Here is a 21,729-nt window from a genome sequence, read left to right on the forward strand (position 1 = left end):
GTGAGCGAGGAGACGCAGGTGGCTCCGGCGCTCCTGCGCCTCGGTTCCGCGAGGAGACCTCCTCCTTGGGCATTTGGCTCCTCTTGCTGTGCGGGACGCAGGAAATCTGCTCCTCGCAGGTGCTCCGGAGGTGACCGATGGCAATCCGACGCCGTTTCGGAACTTCGGTCGCGGCTGCTACCTGTGTGGGCACCCCCCCCCTCAATCCCTCCCCCTCCCGCCGGAGAGCATTGGACCCGCACCACTTCAGCCAAGGAGGCTCACATCTCTTTGTTTGGAGATATTAATTCCTGGCTATTTCGGCCTCCTCTCATCTACGTGGAGATCTGTGGCGGGGGGGTTGGGGGGTAAATGGGAAAAGGAGGGGTAATGCGTGTGTGTGTGTGTGTGAGTGTGGGGCAGCGGGGGGGGTCACAAGGATTGAGTTTAACAATATACAAGAGACAAGAATGCAAATAAACTTCAGCCAGCTCCGTGTCCCAAATCAGCAAGCCGCCCACCAGCTCCGCCCGGCCCTCAGAACGGAACGATCACGGTTTATTTTTTTTCCCCCGAATGTCCTTTAAAAAATAAAAGCTGGGCAGTGTGGAACTGCTGCTGGTGTGGTTGCTGGTAGTGGTTGGTGGTGGTTCGGGGGGGGGGGGGGGGGGGAGGTGGAGGGTTAAAAAAAAAAAAAAGCTGATCCTTGTCATTACAGCAGCGAGGTTGGAGTCATTGGTAGTGCGAGAGCGTTTCCCATGATGCAGTCTGATAAGGATTGGCCTACATGGAGCACAGCATGCCGCTGCTGATGTTTCTCTGATTAGCTGTCTTATCTTCCATTGAACTACATGTGATGAAGGCAGCTGACAGAGTGATGGCTGGTTCAGCGACGGGCGACACCATAAAGTGGCAGCTCTGTTACGACATGTCAGCTCGGACCTGGTGGATGGTAAGTTGACGTGCTATTTTTTTTCTCATTTTTTTTTTTTTTTTTTGCAGCGTGTGTGTGTGTGTGTGTGTGTGTGTGTGTGTGTGGTGCGGGGTGGGGGTTAAAGTACCTCCCCCCTTTGCCGGTGCAAACGCACGTGTTAAGTGAAGCTCCGGGGCAGCCACTCCTGAGATAGTGAAGGAGATCCCCGTTTTTTTTGTTTTATCGTAAGAAAGGAGAAGAGATCCGTCCGTTTCTTGTCTCGGCCGTCGGGGCCGGCTTTTGTTTCTGAAGGGACGCGTCCCCCCGTCCCCCCCCCCCGGAGCCATGTTTGGTGTCACTTCGTTAGGGCAACAAAATGCTAATTTTCTGTTGTGCCCCCCCCCCCTTTCTCAAACTTGGCATGTGTTTGATTATGCAGAGGCTCAGTCACTAAAATGAAAAAGGTCTTGTATCAGGGTGGGGCGGGGGGTGGTGGTGGTGGGGGGGGGGGAGGTTGCAGTGTCACTGTGCTTTTGGCTAATTGTGCGTGAGTTGAGTCTGAATAGTTTTGCGACGCGTCTCGGTGATGGGGCCCTTGCCAGATGAGCGAAGACGTGAGACGGGGCCGCGCCGCGGCGGCCGGCCGGCTGCTTCTTAATCATCCCGTCGGGGCTGGGCTAGATATCCAGGCTGCTACGTATGCAGGCAGCCGGCACCCTGCCTGGCGACGGGTCCGGCCCGGTTCTCTCCTCGCCTTGCTGGTGACGGTGCCGACTCGGGACGCCTTCAACACAAACTCGTACTTTGCCTCAGACCTTCATGCGATCATCAGGACTTTCTGATCAGTTCAAACTCTCTCACAGACTCACACGCTCAGAAGAACAGCTTTACTTTGAAAACAGACTTCCATCCCCTTCCCAGCCCCCCCCCCCCCCCCCGGACAGTTGAGTTTCAGCTCCGCCAACCTGCTGCCTCCTGCGCTCCGGCGAGGAGCACAGAGGTACCGAGGACATTTTCCGTGTGAACCGGCCCTTTCAGACAATAGCCTCTTGTTACGGCTTCGCCCTGTCATGAATGAGGAACTTCTGTTGGCCTATGTCCCGTTATGAATATTAATTTCCATCTGAAAGTTCGTCTCGTCTGGCGAGGGTGGGAGTTGGGTGTGGGGGGATTTTTAATTTCATGTCCTTCTTTAGTGTATTCTTTCGTTGGTCTTAGTAATTATTATGCTTACTGCACCCACTGTGCCCCCCACCCTACACTAAACTCAATGCACAATTAACCCAGTGTTTAGACAGAGGGAACTTTATTCCTAGATGATCAGACGCCAGGTCCTTGTTCAGGCTGCCCCCCACCCTCCCCGCCAACCCCCACCTCCTTACTCGGGCTCTTTTTTAACGAGGCGCTGCCTCTGTTATCCACCCCGGACGGGTCTCCGCCACGCTGCGCGTAGTGACCGAGCCGCGGGAATCTGAGCTCAGGAACTTCACCTTTCTGCCCGTCGTCTCACTTTTTCGGGGCCAGACAACAGGCCCTTTGTGTCGCCGGCGAGTCTGACTTCGGCAGGAGGGGATGCTTCTGTCTGTTAGCCCCGCTGATGTTAAGGCCGGCCCGCTTCAGACTGCCGCCGGCTACAGGCTGTCCGTCGCGGCCCCCGCTCTGCAAAGCCTGCTCTTTCCGTGCATTTTGACACCTGAACTGTCCGTATCAGATATTCTCTGTTTGTATGTTTTTCTAGATGCTTTTGATAACTTAACCCAGGTAAGCGTCGGGTTAGCTGGTCTCTGACTCTAGGCTGTTGCTGCATTTGTGCTGTATTCTGAGTTCCATTAAAGATCCTGTTGTTTGAAGTCAGCTTTTTAGTGTGCATGTTTTGCACTTTTTATTATAGTGATTATAAGTGATTTTGGGGAAATTATTGTTAAATAAAAAAATTTAAGCCAGTTAAAATGTTTTGAAGTCCTTATTTTAATGTGAGATATTTATTTACTGTGATATAGTAATGCAAATTTAATCAGTGCAAGACCAGATTGAAATGTCACCTGTACCCATTAAGAAGTGAGGAATTCTATTACTTAACAGCATTTGAAAATTGTGTGTTTTTGTGTGTGCGTGTGTGTGTGTGTGTGTGAGTGTATGCGTGGTGTGCAGTGCTCAGTATAGTTATTGTTTCTTAAAAAGGAAAAGTGTCTAGTTCATACATGTAGAGCGTGTGATGTGGTAGCTGAAATTGGGAATGTTACTCTTAAGTACTTCAAAGGAAACGCATGGATCCACTGACCTCTCGCTGTCTCTGGGTTCCTCTCTGCTGCTTATTTACAGGGTAACAGATCTCAAACCTACTCACCACAGTCAGACATTACAGCAAGAAAGGGTAGTGCTCTGTGTGTCGATGACAAAAACCAACTGACATTTTTCCGTAGATTTAAATATACTTGCTGAGGTAATTATTTATTTTATTCGTTGTAAGTATACAAATGGGAAAGATTGTTTTATTTGCTTTTGTTCATGATGCAAAACGAAAACGGTTACCAAAATACCCCACATTTTCATTCATATCATGTCCCTTATTATTAAACACATATTTTAATTATTGTAATTTTTAAAACGATGCAAAAAATAATTCCTCTAACATTTTCATCAGCCTTTGTGTAATTGCATTTATTAAATACACTCTCATTCAGTACTCAGAGTATATTACATTCATACTTACCAGTTTATCCAAATGGTCAGGAGATACTTTAATCTGATTGGACGCAGGTGTGTCTGCCAGTGTTACCGTCTGCACAGGGCAGCCATCAGCGATAGGGAGGCTTGTTTGCCTGTCCTGCACCTTCATTCATCTATATACCTTTTCCCCTAACCCCATGCACAGGTAAGCATCATAGCACACATTTTCAGGCGCTTGAACTATTGAAAACCGGACAGTGGTTTTTAACTGTCCTATTATGTTCATTTTTCAGGAACAGCAATGGTGTTCCTGGGTCAATTTTACCCGGTGCATTTTTAATCATCCAAAAGGTGTCTGAAAATAAAAAAATCTTAACAATAAGTCTAAATATTTAATCACTAACTACTTTACTAATTATTCTACCAATATTTAGCGCAATGGTATTCCTTAGCTCTAACAGGTAATGGTGCGATTAGGATAAGTAACTCGGAACATGGAAGATTGAGGGGCCCTGTTCTTTATTACCAGCAGCTCAGCAGGGAGTTCAGCCCTGTTCTTGTCTGTGTGTGTGCGTGTGTCTGTGTGTGTGTGTTTGTGTGTGTGTGTGTTTGTGTGTGTGCGTGGATGTGCATGTCTGTGTGTGTGTGTGTGTTTGTGTGTGTGTGTGGATGTGCGTGTGTGTGTGTGTGTCTGTGTGTTTGTGTGTGTGCGTGGATGTGCGTGTCTGTGTGTGTGCCTGTGTCTGTGTGTGTGTGTGTGTTTGTGTGTGTGTGTGTTTGTGTGTGTGCGTGGATGTGCATGTCTGTGTGTGTGTGTGTGTGTTTGTGTGTGGATGTGCGTGTGTGTGTGTCTGTGTGTTTGTGTGTGTGCGTGGATGTGCGTGTCTGTGTGTGTGCCTGTGTCTGTGTGTGGGTGTGTGTTTGTGTGTGTGCGTGGATGTGCGTGTCTGTGTGTGTGCGTGTGTCTGTGTGTTTGTGTGTGTGCGTGGATGTGCGTGTCTGTGTGTGTGCCTGTGTCTGTGTGTGGGTGTGTGTTTGTGTGTGTGTGTTTGTGTGCGTGCGTGGATGTGCGTGTCTGTGTGCGTCTGTGTGTGTGTGCGTGTGTTTGTGTGTGTGTTTGTGTGTGTCTGTGTGTGTGCGTGTGTGTGCGTGTCTGTGTGTGTGCGTGTGTTTGTGTGTGTCTGTGTGTGTGCGTATGTGTGTGTGTGTTTGTGCGTGTGTGTGTTTGTGCGTGTGCGTGGATGTGTGTGTGCGTGTGTCTGTGTGTGTGTGTGTGTGTGCATGTGTCTGTGTGTGGGTGTGTGTTTGTGTGTGTGCGTGGATGTGCGTGTCTGTGTGTGTGCGTGTGTCTGTGTGTTTGTGTGTGTGCGTGGATGTGCGTGTCTGTGTGTGTGCCTGTGTCTGTGTGTGGGTGTGTGTTTGTGTGTGTGTGTTTGTGTGCGTGCGTGGATGTGCGTGTCTGTGTGCGTCTGTGTGTGTGTGTGTGTGTGCGTGTGTTTGTGTGTGTCTGTGTGTGTGCGTGTGTGTGCGTGTCTGTGTGTGTGCGTGTGTTTGTGTGTGTGTTTGTGTGTGTCTGTGTGTGTGCGTATGTGTGTGTGTGTTTGTGCGTGTGTGTGTTTGTGCGTGTGCGTGGATGTGTGTGTGCGTGTGTCTGTGTGTGTGTGTGTGTGTGCATGTGTGATTGTAGTGAAATATGTCTCACAATTGCAAAGACAGAAATACTCTGACATTTCTGACACCCTTTTACCTCCAGTTTTGCTGCTGGGTCAAATTAACCCGAACAGTATCTGTGATATAAACTTTCAGGGGGGGTGGTTGCAAATATATGAGATGAACCATTTTCATATTATATGTTGATTACGCTAATTAAGGCCAGCAGAAGTAGTTTCATACTAAAAAATTTTTTTTAACTATTTTTCCTAAATCTTCAAACTTTAAAACGGGTCAATTTTACCCGCAACATAATAGGAGGGTTAAAGTACAAGGAAATGGTATTTTTTTATCACACTGAATTATATCTTTACAGATAAATCACCTACTATGGAAATGTTTGTTTGAAACAGTTTTGATGGACCATGCTACTGGGTGTGAGGTCCTGTGAGCTCTTTACACTGGGGGCTCCTCACTGTCCATGCCTGCGCTGTGATGTTCAGCTTAAGTTAAGGCTGTTTCATGTGCAGCCCAGAACTGTACCAGCTATTCAAATTTGCTGGGCTCTGGGACTCAACCGTATTCATATTTCATGAGCTTTTCTATTTTGTGCTCAAATAAATACAGTAATTAAGATTAATGTACCAAATAAAAATATTAAAATGCATAAATCATATCTTTGGATTAGATCGTTCAAATTATATCTCATATTCCATTTTATGATGAGTTTCATTCTTAAACTTTTTTTCCCTTTAAATTAAGAAATTAAACAATTACATGATTCAGATCAATGTTACCATTTTATGATTACAGAAAGAAGAATGAATGTGGGGTTACTCTCTAGGTAGGAAAAGCCTGCGGCACATTTTTCCTGGACTTACAATTTACCCTATCAAACGTTTATCTGGTGCCCATATAACTGCCTTGAGTGCAGTGAGTATGCGGTAGGCTTTTTATCGCATGCCTGGCGTTTCCACTGTTTTACTGACGTGATTATCTGGGAAGGTGCATGACCACTGCAGCACACAGAGAATCATGGAAGTGCCTCGTGTAGCATGAGAGAGTGAGGAGCATAAGGCTGAGTAATAGTCTTGCCGAGGGTGAAGTGCAAACTCACAGAGAGCTCAATAATAGGCATGGAGTCTTTCTCAATATGCACACTTGACTGTACTTGTGTCCTCGTGTACCCGATTTACGTCATCTTCCATTGCCGAAGGCCGGTTCCAATGCTCAGCAACAGAAGTGCAGAGGATGGTAAACATCCCCAGATGTCAATCTTGCCCAGCCCCAAATTTCAAGGATCAGTTGCATCCTTGCCAAACGAGGCCAATCCCATGATTCATTGCGCCCCAACTTCGTTCTTGGGATTTCTCTAAAATACTTTCAGGACAGAAAGTCAGAATTACGGTTTAATTTATTCACATCAATGTTTCCCAACTGGAAAACATAAAAGTGCATAACAATGTTACATTAAAAACTCTTCTTATAAAACACACAAATATTTCAAGTATTTAGCAATTACATTGTTCAAGTAAATCCTTATATTCAAAATAAGCTATTATTTTTTTCTGTGTTGTTTTCTTCCTCTGCTGAACTGTTTCACATGAACCAAAAAAAAAACAAAGAATTACAAATTAATTAAAATATGTGAAATTGAGAACAAAAACTGATGGTTGGAAAGACTGAATGTAAAAAAACAGCATTTCAAGTATTTAACACCTAGGTTGGTCAAAAGTCAAACGTATTTTTGACTTTGTAAGTATGTTTGTAAGTCAAACTACGGCCACATAGCGCTGCAGACAAATGTGTGCAATGTAAACAAAAGCACATATATACTGCAAAAAGAACTGAAGAATTGAGAGATTTTTTCTTTGTCAATTTTTTTATATACATATTTTTCTGATAGTTTCGTTTTCTCATTTAACTTCTTTCGGCACTTATTTTTCTTTGCGGTACATGTGTTGTGCTTTGCAATATTTATTTCCCTTTGCGCTGCATTTTTCTTTGCGTTTCACTATCTGGCCTCTTTTTGACACGATGTGGATGGGGGGGGGGGGGGGGCTTTGTTTCTCCCTACCCGATCCCTGCCTGACTTGTACCTTGCACGTCTGCGCATTCACAGCACTTTTGAGCACGTGTACACTGTGTTACATTTTCTGGCACATGCCCGTGTCTGCGTGTCTGCGTGTCTGCATGGCACCGCCGATCTATCTGTCCTGCCGTTTCCCGGCAAACCATATCGTCTTCATTTACAATAAATAAATGAAATCCATATAACAATACATTATCATGCCATTTCATAGGTCAAAATGTATCAAAAATAACATAATGTATAACGCCCGGCCCTAGTGGATGGTCTCATGGCAGGTCTTCATGAGGCGGCCATTGTTTTGAATGGCGCAGACTTCTGTTCAAGTTTGTTCCGTTTGGCTTCCGGTGATAATGGGGGGGGGGGGGAGGGGGGGCGGAATTCCTCTAGTCATCCTTCCTCCATATTCCCTCATTGGCTCGCAGCTGTGGAAACGAGGAAAAAAATTTGGGATGGTGAATTTGAAAAAGGCCGTGATGTGAAATTACACTGGGATAATGTGCGAGCTTTTTGTTTCCTTTCTCGGGGGGGGAGGTGTTGGTGATTGACTCTGCTGCCTGGCACTCAGCGGAAAGGGACGGCCATGTTTAGATTTTGGCCTCCTGGCGCTACGTTTAATGACGACCGCGAGAGAGACACGCGTCAGCGTCGTTTGTTTTTGAACGCAGTCGCCGTGCCAGGAGCACTTCTTTATCAGTTCGCTTAGCTACATTTTTGCCGCCAGAGCCGGTTCGTGCAGGAGTCTTTAACATGCCGCCGCTGACATGTCTTAGACAGAGCAGCAGATGTGACAGCCACCTGCTCCAGGGGGGGCTACGTGTGTTTTACAAACAAGGTTTCCCGTGAAACACTGTAATACACCCTGCAGCTGCAAAGTCACACTCCGCTTCGGAACGCTGCCTCCACCGTAATCTGTGTTTCGGTTTCTTGTCGCTGAATATAAGGAATGTTTTTTTTCGGTAATCTTAAATCGATTCTCGTAAACTGATTCGCAAAAAAACGAACGCATGACAGAAAGCGAAAGCCACGTTAAGCAGGTTGCCAACCCTCAGCTATGTGTAATTTAATAGTTGTATTTATGTACAGGAGTCCGCCGGTGCCAGAGAATCGTCCCGTATCGGTGACGGGGGGCCGCGAGCGTCAGGCCGTGGGACACCGCAAGACCCAGCGCACAACAATGGGGCAGATTAAGACATAGAAAGGAGGGTTTGCCACCCTGGGACGTGCTGGATCTCAGCACCACCTGAGACTGATATCAGAGTCTGCCACTCGACTCCCAGTGGGTTAATTACCGGGACCCTCCTGTGCAGCTGGCGGGAAAAGATATTGCGCTGGTTTTGTCCTCTGTAAGCCTTCTTTCCCCTCTTTCGGGCCATGTCTTTTGTGCAACGACAAACAGCGACCCGTGCCAGGTCGGCGCGGGCCGACGTTCATGTGTGGCACGGGAGGCACCCCCGTGTGAAGCGCTGCCATTTCGTGTCGCACCCCACCCCCCCCCCCCCCCCCCCCCCCCCCGGCAGAACAGCAGATGAGTTGATCCAAGCCCACAGTTGAGCGTGCGGTGCAGACGGGATCCGAAAGAGCCATATTCTGTGAGCAGATCCCACGTTCAGTCCTGAAGGGGATTGGCGCTCATTTGTTTCTTTATGTTTGTGCTTCGGTCTCATTAGCATGGTACACTTTTGCAGAATCCCCTCCCCCCTATGGAGACAGTGGACCCTCTGTTGTGGCCTGGTCACAGGTAACATAAGGGGATAATGTGTTCCCAAATGAGTCTGGGTGCAGAACAGCCTCTCAGCTCCCCCCCACCTCCCCAGCACCGCAGTGCATGCGAAAGGGTTAATGAAACCTGGGCAACAAGCTCAATTAGTTGAAACATTAGCCTCCCTCTTGAGCGAACAGGCCGTCCTCACTAGCACCCCCCCCCCCCCCCACCGTCTTCCACCATCCCCCCCCGTCAGAGGGGGCCTCGTGAAAAATGAAACCCTCTTAGCAGATGCTCCCTGGGCTCGGTCGCGGAGGGGAAACCGCGGCCGGCCTCTAATCTGCACCACCAACAGTTGTTCATTAAGATACGCAACTAATGCAACCTTTATTGTCTGTTAGGAATGTTCCTGTGCCGCAGTCGCTCGGTACAGCTGGGAGCCTAATGTCAGTTTGTGTACAACCAAAGCCCGCCCCCCCCCCCCTGTCCCCCCCCCCCCATCTCCAGCAATCTGGTCCTTAGACAATGCCACACGGGTCTCAATAAATTTGGGTTGTAGATTAGAATAATACCAACTAATCATGAATAACATTAGCATTAAGTAAAGCAATAATTGCAGGGATTAATGGTTTAAAATAATTTTGAAAACTGCGCTCTGGCCACATTCACGGTGCGCTTTAATGACATTTGTGGGAAATCAGAGTGTGAGTGATTTTCAGATGTGTGGAGTATGATATGCCCCCACCCCCGGTAACTAGTTGTGAATTTGTATACAAAACAGCTATTCGCAATTAGTTTCATCCTCTTGTAACTGCAGACACAGTTGTACATTTTATGGGAATTTAACACGAGTAAGTAAATTTCACCTCTCTGCCGTGTGTTTTTTTTGCAGTCTCATGTGATCTCCACTAAAGCTCTGCACAGCTATAACTTACTGCCTCAATTATGCTAATGTAACTGGGAAAAAACCAGTGCATTCATAACTTAACGCGGGAGCGTGAGAATGGGATCGTATTATTCATAACACGCATATTTGAACATCTCTTTAAACTTCTAACCTTTCCAATACTTAATCAGCAGCACATGGCGGGACAAATTTGCTGTCTAGAGTGGATTATCTTCCTCGTCGTCTCATAGGTACTGAAGTCACCACCTTGATTACAGTTTGAACCATTCCGCCTGTTTAACATGTGGATGCATAAAGGGCTCAGTGAGATCACAGTAATACTCTGACTCCCCCTCCCCCCACGTGACTGTCAACAGCCAGCATAAGAGTCCCTTACGTCACACTGTCTGTATACAGTGTATGTTTTTTTTAGATATATATATTTTATATAAATACTTTCCATGGCTGACATCTCTGTGGAGATTGTTATGGGAAGATTCCTGCACTGAAATTCCAGCACCGATACCAAATGCTGGACTGGTTCTGTCTGGCCCGCCGTCCAGCAGGGCCACTGGTCTCCGGTTAACACCAAACCCGGCCGGTGACGGCTGTGCCTTCGAATGATTCAGTTTCACCTTGGCGAGGCCATTTTAAGAAGCGAGCGGCTGACGTTGCGGGATCTGGAGGCTCTGCTGTGCCCTTCGCTGATGCCATGGGATCTGCCCGCTCTTGGAAAAGGAGAGACATGAACCCCCCTCCTGACTTTCCCAAAGCTGCCCTCCATTCACATCCGGTGCGGGCCGAGCTACTGGCTCCCCAAGGCCAGAAATGAACCTCATCGCTCTGCTGTGACATTCTCATTATCATAATGATATTTATTGTCCACCTCTCTGATGTTGTATGGCTTGCAACATGACACCACTCGTGGCATGGACACCTCTGTTTGGCTTTACTATAGCCATACAAAGCAGAAAGCCTCAGTTCCATGTGCAACAGCTGCATACTTGAGTCTGAGTTGCTGTAGTAAGGTGTCCAGCTAAATGCCTGAAAATATTGTAAAAATGTTAATTATTTAAGTACAGCCACTTTTGCTGTGATATTTCCTGTATGAAATGTGAGGAGCAGCACTGAGTACGGAGAAAGATGATGGCAGTGAAATTAGTCTGACAGCCAAGCAGTGAGAGTGATTTTGGTGGACACTCAAGGTATGAGGGTGATTTCATTCTGACAGCCAAGCAGTGAGAGTGATTTTGGTGGACACTCAAGGTATGAGGGTGATTTCATTCTGACAGTCAAGCTGTGTGAGTGATTTCAGTCTGACACTCAAGCCATAAGGGAGATTTCAGTCTGACAGCCAAGCAGTGAGAGTGATTTTGGTGGACACTCAAGGTATGAGGGTGATTTCATTCTGACAGTCAAGCTGTGTGAGTGATTTCAGTCTGACACTCAAGCCATAAGGGAGATTTCAGTCTGACACTCAAGCCATGAGGGTGATGTCATTCTGACAGTCAAGCTATGTGAGTGATTTCAGTCTAATAAGCTATGTGAGTGATTTCAGTCTGACAGTCATGATATGAGAGTAATTTCAGTCTAACTAGCTATGTGACTGACAGCATATGAGAGTGATTTCAGTCTTACAAGCTATGTGAGTGATTTCAGTCTGACACTCAAGCTATGTGAGTGATTCCAGTTTGACAGTCAAGCTCTGAGAGTGATTTCAGTTTGACAGGCAGATGTTGGGAGTAATTTCATTTTAACATGCAGCCGAAGAGGGGAATTTCAGTTTGACAGACATGATAAGGGTTTTATTACTTTGACAGGCAGATTATGATGGTGATTTAAGTTTAACAAGCAAATGATGGGGGTGATTTCAGTTTGACAGGCAACTGGAGAAAGGAATTTCAGTTTGACACACACAAGATGAATGTGATTTTACTCTGCACAGGCATATGCCCATGTTATGTGCTGCTTCCCAAGGGCTTGTGGTGAATGAAATCACCACAAGTTGCTCTTCCTATCTAAATGTGGACTGTCCATTCATTTCTATGGGAAGAAACCCTAATCCCAATCATGACACCCTTAACCCCTACCCATCCCTAACCTTAACCATAAGTAACCAACCCATATACAAGATTTTTGGCATTTTTACTTTTTTGATTGCATTCACAATTTTTTATAAAACTGAGGTTATCCAAATGGGGACCTCAAACAATGTCCTCAAAAGCAGGGAAATTTCAGGTTCTACTACACTTTGGGGACAATTTGGTCCTGAAATGTCATCTATGCAAACCCACACACACACACACAGAAACATGCCTTCCAGTCAGCATGAAGCTTCCTGGGACTGTATTCTGTAAGCTTGAAAAGCCTTTTTATGGAGAGATAGGAACCAACTAGGGGGAAAAAAATCACAAAAGAAGCTTGCAGAGAGTTTACAGAGATCGAAAACTTTGCCATGCTGTCAATAATACACTGGATTCTTAATAATAAAAGCCAAATAAAGTGTTCAGATATAAAAGGATTGTTGGTGAGAGGAACTGAGAGAGAACTGGAGAGATGAGGCAGTGATGAACTCTGAGGACTCTTCTGCAGCTGGAATGTAGACCACACACACACACACACACAATACACAGGCACACATACGTGAATGTGTGGCCCCGTGTACACACATATGTGCCTATTCTCAGGAGAGTGGATGCATAGATGACCCATTGCACTTATTGGTCTATACTGGTGCCGTTGTACATGCTTGAATTAACTAGATGTACAGTGACAGTGTCACCTTCCTTTTCACGGTATCCCAGTTGCTTGGTGACTGATCTGCCCAAAGGACCACAGCTTGATGCACCTGTATGAGGCCTGAGATCAGCCCAAGCTGACCGAGTGTCTTCTATTTTGCCCTAGTCCCTTGTCTGACGCTGCTGCTTTTTAAGTGGAACACAATCCGAAATTAATTTACCTTTGAATGGCTTTTTCCTCTCTCCCTCCATTATATACAGATTGTGGGAGAGCCATTTGAGTTCATGATACAAATTGTTAAATCTGTTTGCTTCCTGGTCGCATGAAGTATGAAGGCACAGCAGATGTCAGGCTGCGTCAGAGTGGCGCCGGTCCCATGTGTTGTGACAGGAGAGCTCTGCTCCATGTTTAGGCCATGTGTCGCCCCCTTCAGGGCATATTAAAGGTGCGCGTTGCCGCATGCCGGACACTGGCTGCCATTGTTCCTGTCACCCCAGGAACATTTTTGCCTCTGTCAGCTGTAGAGTGCTAATCCACAACATTGAACATTGTTGGTTGGAATGGCGGTGGGAGATTAGCCTCCTGGCTAACATAGGCCCCAAACTTCAAGCCACCAATAGAGGATAAACTCCACAGACGAGGTGGCCATTGTCTTTCTGCACCCCCCCACACACACACAGCAAAATGCTTGTGGCCAGTGTGGGTCGCTGATGTTTCCCAGTGTTAATGCAGTCCACATGGGAGCCGTTCCTCGCTTATGCCAAAGATTCCTGTTTATTTGTTGAGTGCACGTCTTTCTTGCAGATGCTGGGTATAGACATGTCAGTGGTTGGAGGAAGGAATGGGATCCTTCTGTAAGTCTTGCACCGGTAACAGTAAGTGGACGTAATTTTAAAATGGCAGCGTTGCCCACTGCTCTCAGCTTTAATGGTATCTTACCAGTTCCAAAAATTGCAAAAACAACTGACTGTTAGGAAAAGACTTGAGAAGAATGGGTTTTAAACATACAGTATATCTAAAAATTCTCATTGGTTTGCGCATGTCGTTCTTTTATTACATGTCGAGAGTGATTATTAGTTGACAGGGTTGGCGTATTTAACGTGAAGCCGCACTGCACGCCCCTGTTTTTGGGAAGGGCTCTTCTTTCTTCCTGGTCCGTTTTCACTGGCCTGATTCTCATCTGCTTTGGTCAGAATGGCACAGTGGGACAGAGTGACCTTGTGTGCCTTTGCGAGAGCCGCCCCGCGCGGCCAGCGGGGAGCCCCCCCTTTGCTGCGCAGCAATGCAGTGTGAAAGGGCAAGTCGAGGGCATGTAGCGAAAAGGTGAGGGAATCGGGTCCGCTCTTATTAAAAAAACCCTATAGGGGATCCTTCGTCTGCAACGCTAATAACACTCTGCAGTTAGCCAGGGAAACGAGCCAGAGACGCAGTGGTCCAGTAGCTCCTATTGGGTTTAGCTGCAGCCCTGAAAGGCAAGGGGTCACCACCGTGTTGTGTTTCCACCACTGCTACTTTAACCACATTTGAAGGAAGAAGGACGCCATACACCATGCAGCAAAAATTCAATTATTCTGAAACCCGAGAGTAGACTAAAAATCGCCTCTTCGGACATCACAACGCTCCCTCTGCCTTGAATATAAAACCTGAACACCGCGGACTCCCAAATCGAGGCGCGCAAGGTTGCTTACACAGCGCCATCTAGTGTGCCTTTCCGGACAAAAGAGTCGATCGTGTACTCCTCCGCTAGCTGAACTCTGAAAAATATCTCCACGTTTTTCTGTTTCTTTTGCCTGACACATAGATCTGACCGTTTCTGAAATCAACGAGCAGTTCAAGGTATTTTCATATGGTAGCCATTACATTCGATTGTGTTAGTGATGTCCGGGAATAATTTTCGCCATAGTTAGAGAGGGTGCAGCACATGTACAAGGTCACATTACCTAATGGACATTCACGAAAAACAAACACACATAGACAATATAATTGGCATAACGCAATAAAAGAAAATGATGAATCAAAATGTAATGTTGCATTTATAAATATCACGGTTGGAATACATTGCGAATTCCCTAATTTTGAAGTACGGTGTCTAGATTGAATGGAAATTCATTATGATTTTTTTTTGGAGGGGGGGGGGGGTGGTTTCATAAAAATAATGAATGGGGGGTGAAGCTAATATGATCAGTTTAATTGAGATTTCAATGGGCAGACGGTTTTTCGATATTGCTTGTTAAATTGCACTGTGAGATTGTTCCGTGGTTCGTTCTGTCCAAATAATGGCAGGGTCGCCCTCTTGTGGACATGGAAAAATCAATGAGAACAATGGTAAAATGGAAAAACTGTCATTGCTTATTAATTTGCGACGCATGAATGGTGTATTTACGACTCCAGTATAAGTCCTTTAAGCATCATTGATACGAACAGTGCATAAACTCGGAATTGATGGCAGCAGTATCAAACATTGGATTTGATTAATTTTAACCATTAGAATTTTTTACATTTGAATGATTCAGGAAGTATTCCAGCTTCTTATAAAATGTTGATTTTCCTTAGTTGGTTAGATGTGTTTTGCAGTGTATATGTGAGATCATTTCATACTTATATGTATTTAATCTGGCCGCTGCTCCCCGCGTGTGGAGTTCCCTCATTACACAGTCCAAATACGTGCTGAAAGGTGAACTATATCGCCTGTACTGTGTGACTGTTTATGTGCCTTGCAACGGACTGGCATCTCCTTTCTGGTCCACCCCTGGCTTATGCATTTTACTGCAAGGATTAGGCTCCAGTCCCCCTCCCAACTGGAAAAAAACTTGCAAGATGAATGGAATAATTTTCCATTCCAAAACCCAATTCAGAATTTTATTTCTATAATGACAAATGAAACAAAAATTATTTTCACTTTCTTAAAATTAATGAGCTTCATATTTGCCTAAGACAAAATATATATAGGCCTATGTGTTTGTGCATGTGTATGTTATACATGTATACAAACACACACAAGTTTGTATTGATATCTTTGTGGGGACTGTCCATTCTTTTCTTTGGGGAAAACCTTAATCGCAACAACGACAACCTTAACCACTACCCAGCCCTAACCTTAACCATTAGTAACCAAACGTTGGTAGTTTTTTGGTTGCAGTCACAGATTTTTACAAAACTGATTGACTGAAAAAATGGTCCCCACAAAGTCAAAAGAACAGGTTTTTTATCACATTGTTACATTTTATGACATTGTGGAGGACATTTGGTCCCCACAATGTAATATATACATAACCCCCCAAACACACACACACACACACACGCTCAGACAGGCAAGAATAATGTGGTATAGTTGAGCCAATTGCAGAAAAATAGACACCTCAATGAAATCACTCGCAGCAATGAAAAGTGACCTTTTCGGATAAAAATATTTATGAAAACAATTTGCAATTAGAAACACAGATGTTAAAAGTTTGCCCTGTGGATAATTTGTACTGTTTATAATATTTCTTATTACGCAATTTTAATTTACAATTAGCCAAAAAATACAATAAGCTATTCACAAATATTCATTCATAAAGTATGTTCTGTGTATGTGTGTTTTAATTTGACTGAAACGCCTGGCCAAATGCACTTGGGCCGCCACTTAATAACTTAATAACACTTTGTGGTTTTTGCGACGCAAGCGTATAGCGTGTAGTACGATCACATTAAGGTCCACGCTGGTAGCAGGTCAGCTTTCCTTGTGTCGGGTGAACCACCTATTAGGAAGCGCTCTTTAGATTAAACAGACCAGGGCTCCCCTAAAATCAGCCACGGCCAAAGTCCTGTTTCATTCGTGGCGCCCCCTGAATCTCCCTGTCCCGTTCATCGTTCAGCGCATCGCTTCATCGCTCAGACATGGTCGCTGTTGTCTTGTCTGCAAAGGGAAAAAAAATCCTGTTTTCCTTCCGTAGTTTAAGTAGGTATATGTCATCACCTGCATTAACAAGTGTCAGAACATCTGTTTCAATTAGTGGTTGCTCTTAGGATCAACGGTGTGTAATCTGACGCGCAAGTATCAGTGGGTGAAGACGTCATAAAATGTTTAAATGTCATTAGTTTCTGAGTTTAACCACCAGAATATAAAATATATATGGATAATGTAGCTTAACGAGACGAGCAAAATATATGTTATCATAACCACTGTAATGCTATCATTAATACATTACTTTTAGAAGCAGTAATATTTTTATTGGTTACGAAGTGATATTTTCAACATAATGCAACTCCAGGCACAGGCGAAAATGTTTCGTTACGACATGTGTTCAGCATTAGAGAAACAGAGTGGTACGCATTGATTTTTGCAGCTCATAAATTAATTTCTCTAACTGACGTTCCACAAATACGTCATACTGCAAGTGAAATTTAGGTGCGTTGACTTTTCTCAGGGGTGGGGGTAGGGGTTTGCAATTTGCTGGATAAAGGTTCTGGTTCAAGTTTATCGTTATGTATACTTAAAACAAAGAGATGTTCACTCGCATGACCTCCGGAGACTACATTACTAAAAGTTAACTATAGCAGAATCAGACAGTATACGTAAAAACCATGGAATTTGGAATTTTTGCATAAATGGCTCTATATAGAATGACTATGACCACGTTTGTACCGCTGCACATATAAAATGACCTCACTATAAAAATGTATTTGCCATAATACTGAAGTCCAGTTATACTGTACCGTTTTCCTGCACTGCCGGGACATCTAATACGCCCATTTCTAGGTTAGATTTTTTTTATTCATTTTGTTGCTTTTTTAGTAAAGGTTAGAATCTAACAGATATATCTCAAAACGACTAGTTTAAAGATGGACTATTTGCCTTACTGCATAACAAACAAAACTGCTGAAAAGAAAATAATAAAAAGGTAAATTTAAAAGTCAACTCTTTGAAGCGGATTAATTAGGCCTAAAGGAGCCAGCATGTTCTATTATTCTACGTTTCACACACTCAGTGGCTACTGTTTAAATGTATAGCGAAAACTGAAAATGTAGGCTGTCCAATGAACGTACTTTATCAGAGCAATTAATTAAATTCGCATTAACTGTAGGCTTACATGTTTTGCCAGTGTTACGGTTTTTCTTAATGTTACGGATCTGTCTGTGTTACAAATGGAGTTTGAGAGTCTACCTGAGTAACGTTTCGCTGTATTTTAATACCTCTCTGGCGGTTTACTGAAACTACGCCAGGGATTAAAAAAACTATAAAATTTGCTGGCGGAGATTCAGATAACTGCCATGGAAATCATCAGTAAATCAACGCTTGACTTGCCGAATATTTCACCAAAGTTGAAGCTTTAGGGCATATGCCAAAAGACTACAGCTTTTTTTTTTAATTACAATTTTTTAGGCTACCTAGTGCGTTGTTTTTTTGCGCAAAAACTCTCCTTACCATTTTCTGTGCCTATCAATACATGCCAAAAACACAGGGTCTGACACAACTTTTAATACTCTTACGTGGGCAAAGTGACTTTTAGGTCTAAAATGATAAATGGCGTAGCACTAGTTGCTCCATTGCAGCATGCATTTCTCTGGAGCGCGGCCGCTCCTGTCGTGACTTGAATCGGCGCAGCTATGACAGCGGCCGCGAGGCAGATTACTAACCAGCACACGATTACGGCGCTGCACGGCGGACAACAGCGAGCGAAGGACTTGTGCGTTTGAAGGTCGAGTATTACGTTACGCAAGTGCAAGTTTCGCCATTGCATTTCCAGTGCCCAGTTTTAGCGAGCAAATGATTTAATCGAGTTCATATAATGATACTTGTACCCAAAAACAGCAGTTAAATAACAATATATATATAGTATGTCTTAAATAGGTTTATGCAGAGTACGGCAGTCTGGGGATTAATTAGACCGTTATTATTAGTCGTATTATTAAACATTTTCTATAGCAAAAAAAATCATGGGGACATAACCTAAACTTCACACTCATTCATTATTTACATTAATTTAAAGTTAAAATATATGTATAAAGACGTCAACGTTTCCCCGCGGTTTTATATATAGGTTTGTAAGTGCTAGGGGGGGCGTTCAGTCACTGCTGCATGCAGGCTGTTCGAGGTGGGCCAGTGCCAACCCACTATACAAAGGCTGAAATTATGAGGCAGAAAAGAGGAAAGCATTGGCAAAAAGCATCTGTAAATGTATTCATTTATTTCTGTATTTATTTATTTATTTGCGTATTTATTTAACTGGCCATCTCACGTTTCCTGGCTCGGTCGGAGTCGAATTTAGATTGCGGCGGTCCATCCAGCCTTGGCGCGCTCTTTGTTTCACCGGGCCAGCGGGGACATCTGGCCGCATGTGTGTCGGCGCTTATGTTCCGAAAGCAATCCGCATGCCTGATGCATGAAGAGTACCAGTGCTGATATTATTTTACATTCATTCCGATGTGCCAGTGCATTTGGTTTCGGTTCACGAGAAAAGACATGATGTAATCAGGAGGGGAAAGACCAAAGTCAACTGACACCGTGGCTAAGGTTATGAGGCTTGCGGGACAAAGGGTATTATGTTTTCTGCTGCGTTTTGGTGGGATGCTTCTAGCACACTCCCATACTGTGGGGCCTTGCTGCCCAGTGATTCCAGTTGGACCAGTAGGGTGCCGTACGTTTGTACTGTGCCCACAATCACAGGGGGCCGAGGCAGTCTGCTTGGTTCATGGAGTCCAGCCTGGATGCTGGGTTGGTACTGTGTGTGTGAGTGTGTTTGTGTGTGTGTGTGAGTGAGTGTGTGTGAGTGTGCCTTCGGGCGGGGGGGGGGGGGGTTTGGTGGCTGCTGCTACTGGCAGTGGCATGACATCACAGATGGTGAAAAACCATCCCAGGCCCACAGGGTCAATGGGGCAGTCCCTGGCACAGTCGCAGGCCCACTGGGCATTGCATGGGCATCGCAGGGAGACGGTAGGCCGGTGGTTCTGCTGCCTTCTCTGCCGATCTTGGCCACGAAACAGGCCGAGAGTCACACTTCAGGCGGCGAAAAGGCAGGAATCGCCGGAAGCTGTAAGGCCCTCGACCACTTCCTCGTCCTGACCCCGTTTCACTCGAGAACGCTCTCCCAGGGCATACCTTTGTCTAGGGCTCATCTGTGCCACACGTGCGCGTGCCCGTAAAGCCAGCATTGACGGCATGTGCCTGGGGTACGGCGGTTATCCTACACGGTAGTGGTCACTGCGCTCGTTTACGGTGACATTTTTATTACAAGGCTAACTTATGCTTCGCTCATGCTTGGAAAATCAGAAGGAGGAGGCAGACTTTAAAGACACCACCGACTAAGAGAGCCAGTTATCTGTGTGTGGTCGGAGACTACAGACCCAGGTTGACGCTACAGCAGTGCGGTGCAGTGTGTGATTCTCTGTCAAGTCACATCTCACTGTACTAAACAAATCTCCTCTCTTACTCTTCATTCTGTTTGTCTTGCAGGCAGAAAGTACAATGCATCACAGCCAATTAAAATGTATAAAAGTTATTTGTTCATATTGTTTATTCATTCTGTGAATGAATCAGACTAATTCAGGATGGATGAAGTTAATCTCTGCAATCATCTGTTTATGTATTGTGTCCTGGGTTGCACTGCAAAAAAAAAAAATCGTTTTATCTTTCACGACGGGTTATAAGGCGCTGGTGTGTTCGTTTCCTGCGAAAAATGATCCAAGTATTAAAATATAATTTCATACAGAGACCGAGTTTAAATGCCGCTTTTATATACGTTTATATACGTTTTATATCAAATGAACAAACTAATATCGTTAATAGACGGAACACAGCGTTCCGGCGTATGGTTAATTCCCACCCCCCAAATTTAATTTATATTTTGAAATGCGCATACACATTTTAAAAATACATGTGTTCATCGTAAAATCTTAAAGTACGCCAGTCTTGTACAATTAATTTATTGATGTTTAATTGGCATGGTTTTGAAAAATGGGTCCTCACACCTCTTATCATATTGCATTATATCATTCACTTGTTCACTGATTATGCTGTTGTGATTAGTCGTAGACAGAAACATTTTGTATTATTCTTAACTCTGTTTCAATTTTGGACTTTTCGGTGTAAATGCTGAATAAAACAAGTGTCTCCATGATTTTTCGAATTAACAATGTATATTCACAAATGTAATGTAATGAAAATGTTTATCTTTAAAGCATTATGATAATTGATCCACCGTATAGTTTTTAAATATTGTGATTAATTGAATAAAATAAACACCCACTGTTAAGTTTGAGTGAATGTGCGTAATTAACGCAATATTTAATTAAAATAATAATAATAATTTACACCTAAAAGAATCAAAATTTCAGCTGGTGACTTGTTTCAGTAGTTTTTCATAATTATTTCTAGAGAACACGGCGTCTATCGGCTTGGTACCGCACAAACGCCGTACGTGTATACATCAAAGCGCACGTAATATTTAACGCACTACAGTTGTGCAAAAATAAAAGTAGATACTGAATGACAAAGAAAAACATATGGGAATGTCCGCGACTCTTATATTGAACGGAATGGTTAGAATTGTCATCTCTGAGTTTCTTCTTAAAGTTCGTAAGTGATATTAACTCGAACGAAAGCTTTACCAAAGCACACTACATTCGATTAATTTGTCCGAATGCACCAAGCAACATAACATAATAAACTAATTGTTTTTTTTCTTCTGAAAAGGGTAATACAGCGTATGCAAATGTAAAAAATAACACGATGAGTCGATTGTATTATTAAATGAAACTGGAAAATAACATGGAATAAAATTATTTAGAGACAAGAAAATGTTTTAAAAGTTAGAACGATACAGAAAACGAGATTATAGTTTCCAGAAGGCAAAATCATATAAGGATAATTTCACCGCAATACCAAAAAGTCGACGCATTCCTAAAATTTTCAACGGGAAATCTGACGAACGTAAACAATTGTGCTAAATCAAGCTACATGTAATATTAAGGAATAACGCCACTGGAGCAGTGGCACGCGGCTTACCCAGTTTGCCCACGTAACAATGATTTGCATTCACTTTTTGCGCTACGAGCACCCAGTATTAGCCTTCGGAATTTTTACTTTCCTTTTCACTTCTTTTCTATCGCTCTATACT

At 44.2% G+C, this 21,729-nt stretch overlaps 1 protein-coding gene and 1 long non-coding RNA gene across 7 annotated transcripts in view; one reads left to right on the forward strand and one right to left on the reverse strand.

Moving 5' to 3' along the window:
• Positions 1–757: 757 nt before the first annotated feature.
• LOC111848705 (nuclear factor 1 B-type) overlaps positions 758–21,729 on the forward strand; it is a 106,822-nt gene continuing 85,850 nt past the window's right edge. For 2 of the 6 annotated variants that reach the window (XM_072697670.1, XM_072697672.1), the window contains exon 1: positions 758–931. In XM_072697670.1, the coding sequence (XP_072553771.1) occupies positions 836–931 (96 nt within the window). In that variant the 5' untranslated portion in view covers positions 758–835. The remainder of the gene's footprint in view (positions 932–21,729) is intronic. The other 4 variants (XM_072697671.1, XM_072697673.1, XM_072697676.1 and 1 more) reach the window with 2 other exon arrangements.
• LOC140593525 (uncharacterized) lies at positions 15,477–21,727 on the reverse strand. The gene is made up of 2 exons (XR_011993926.1): positions 21,618–21,727; positions 15,477–16,529 (listed from the first exon to the last, which is right to left on the reverse strand). It is a non-coding gene; the product is annotated as an uncharacterized lncRNA (long non-coding RNA).

Source organism: Paramormyrops kingsleyae, chromosome 12, assembly GCF_048594095.1.
Source record: "Paramormyrops kingsleyae isolate MSU_618 chromosome 12, PKINGS_0.4, whole genome shotgun sequence".
In the NCBI taxonomy this organism is placed as follows: domain Eukaryota; kingdom Metazoa; phylum Chordata; class Actinopteri; order Osteoglossiformes; family Mormyridae; genus Paramormyrops; species Paramormyrops kingsleyae.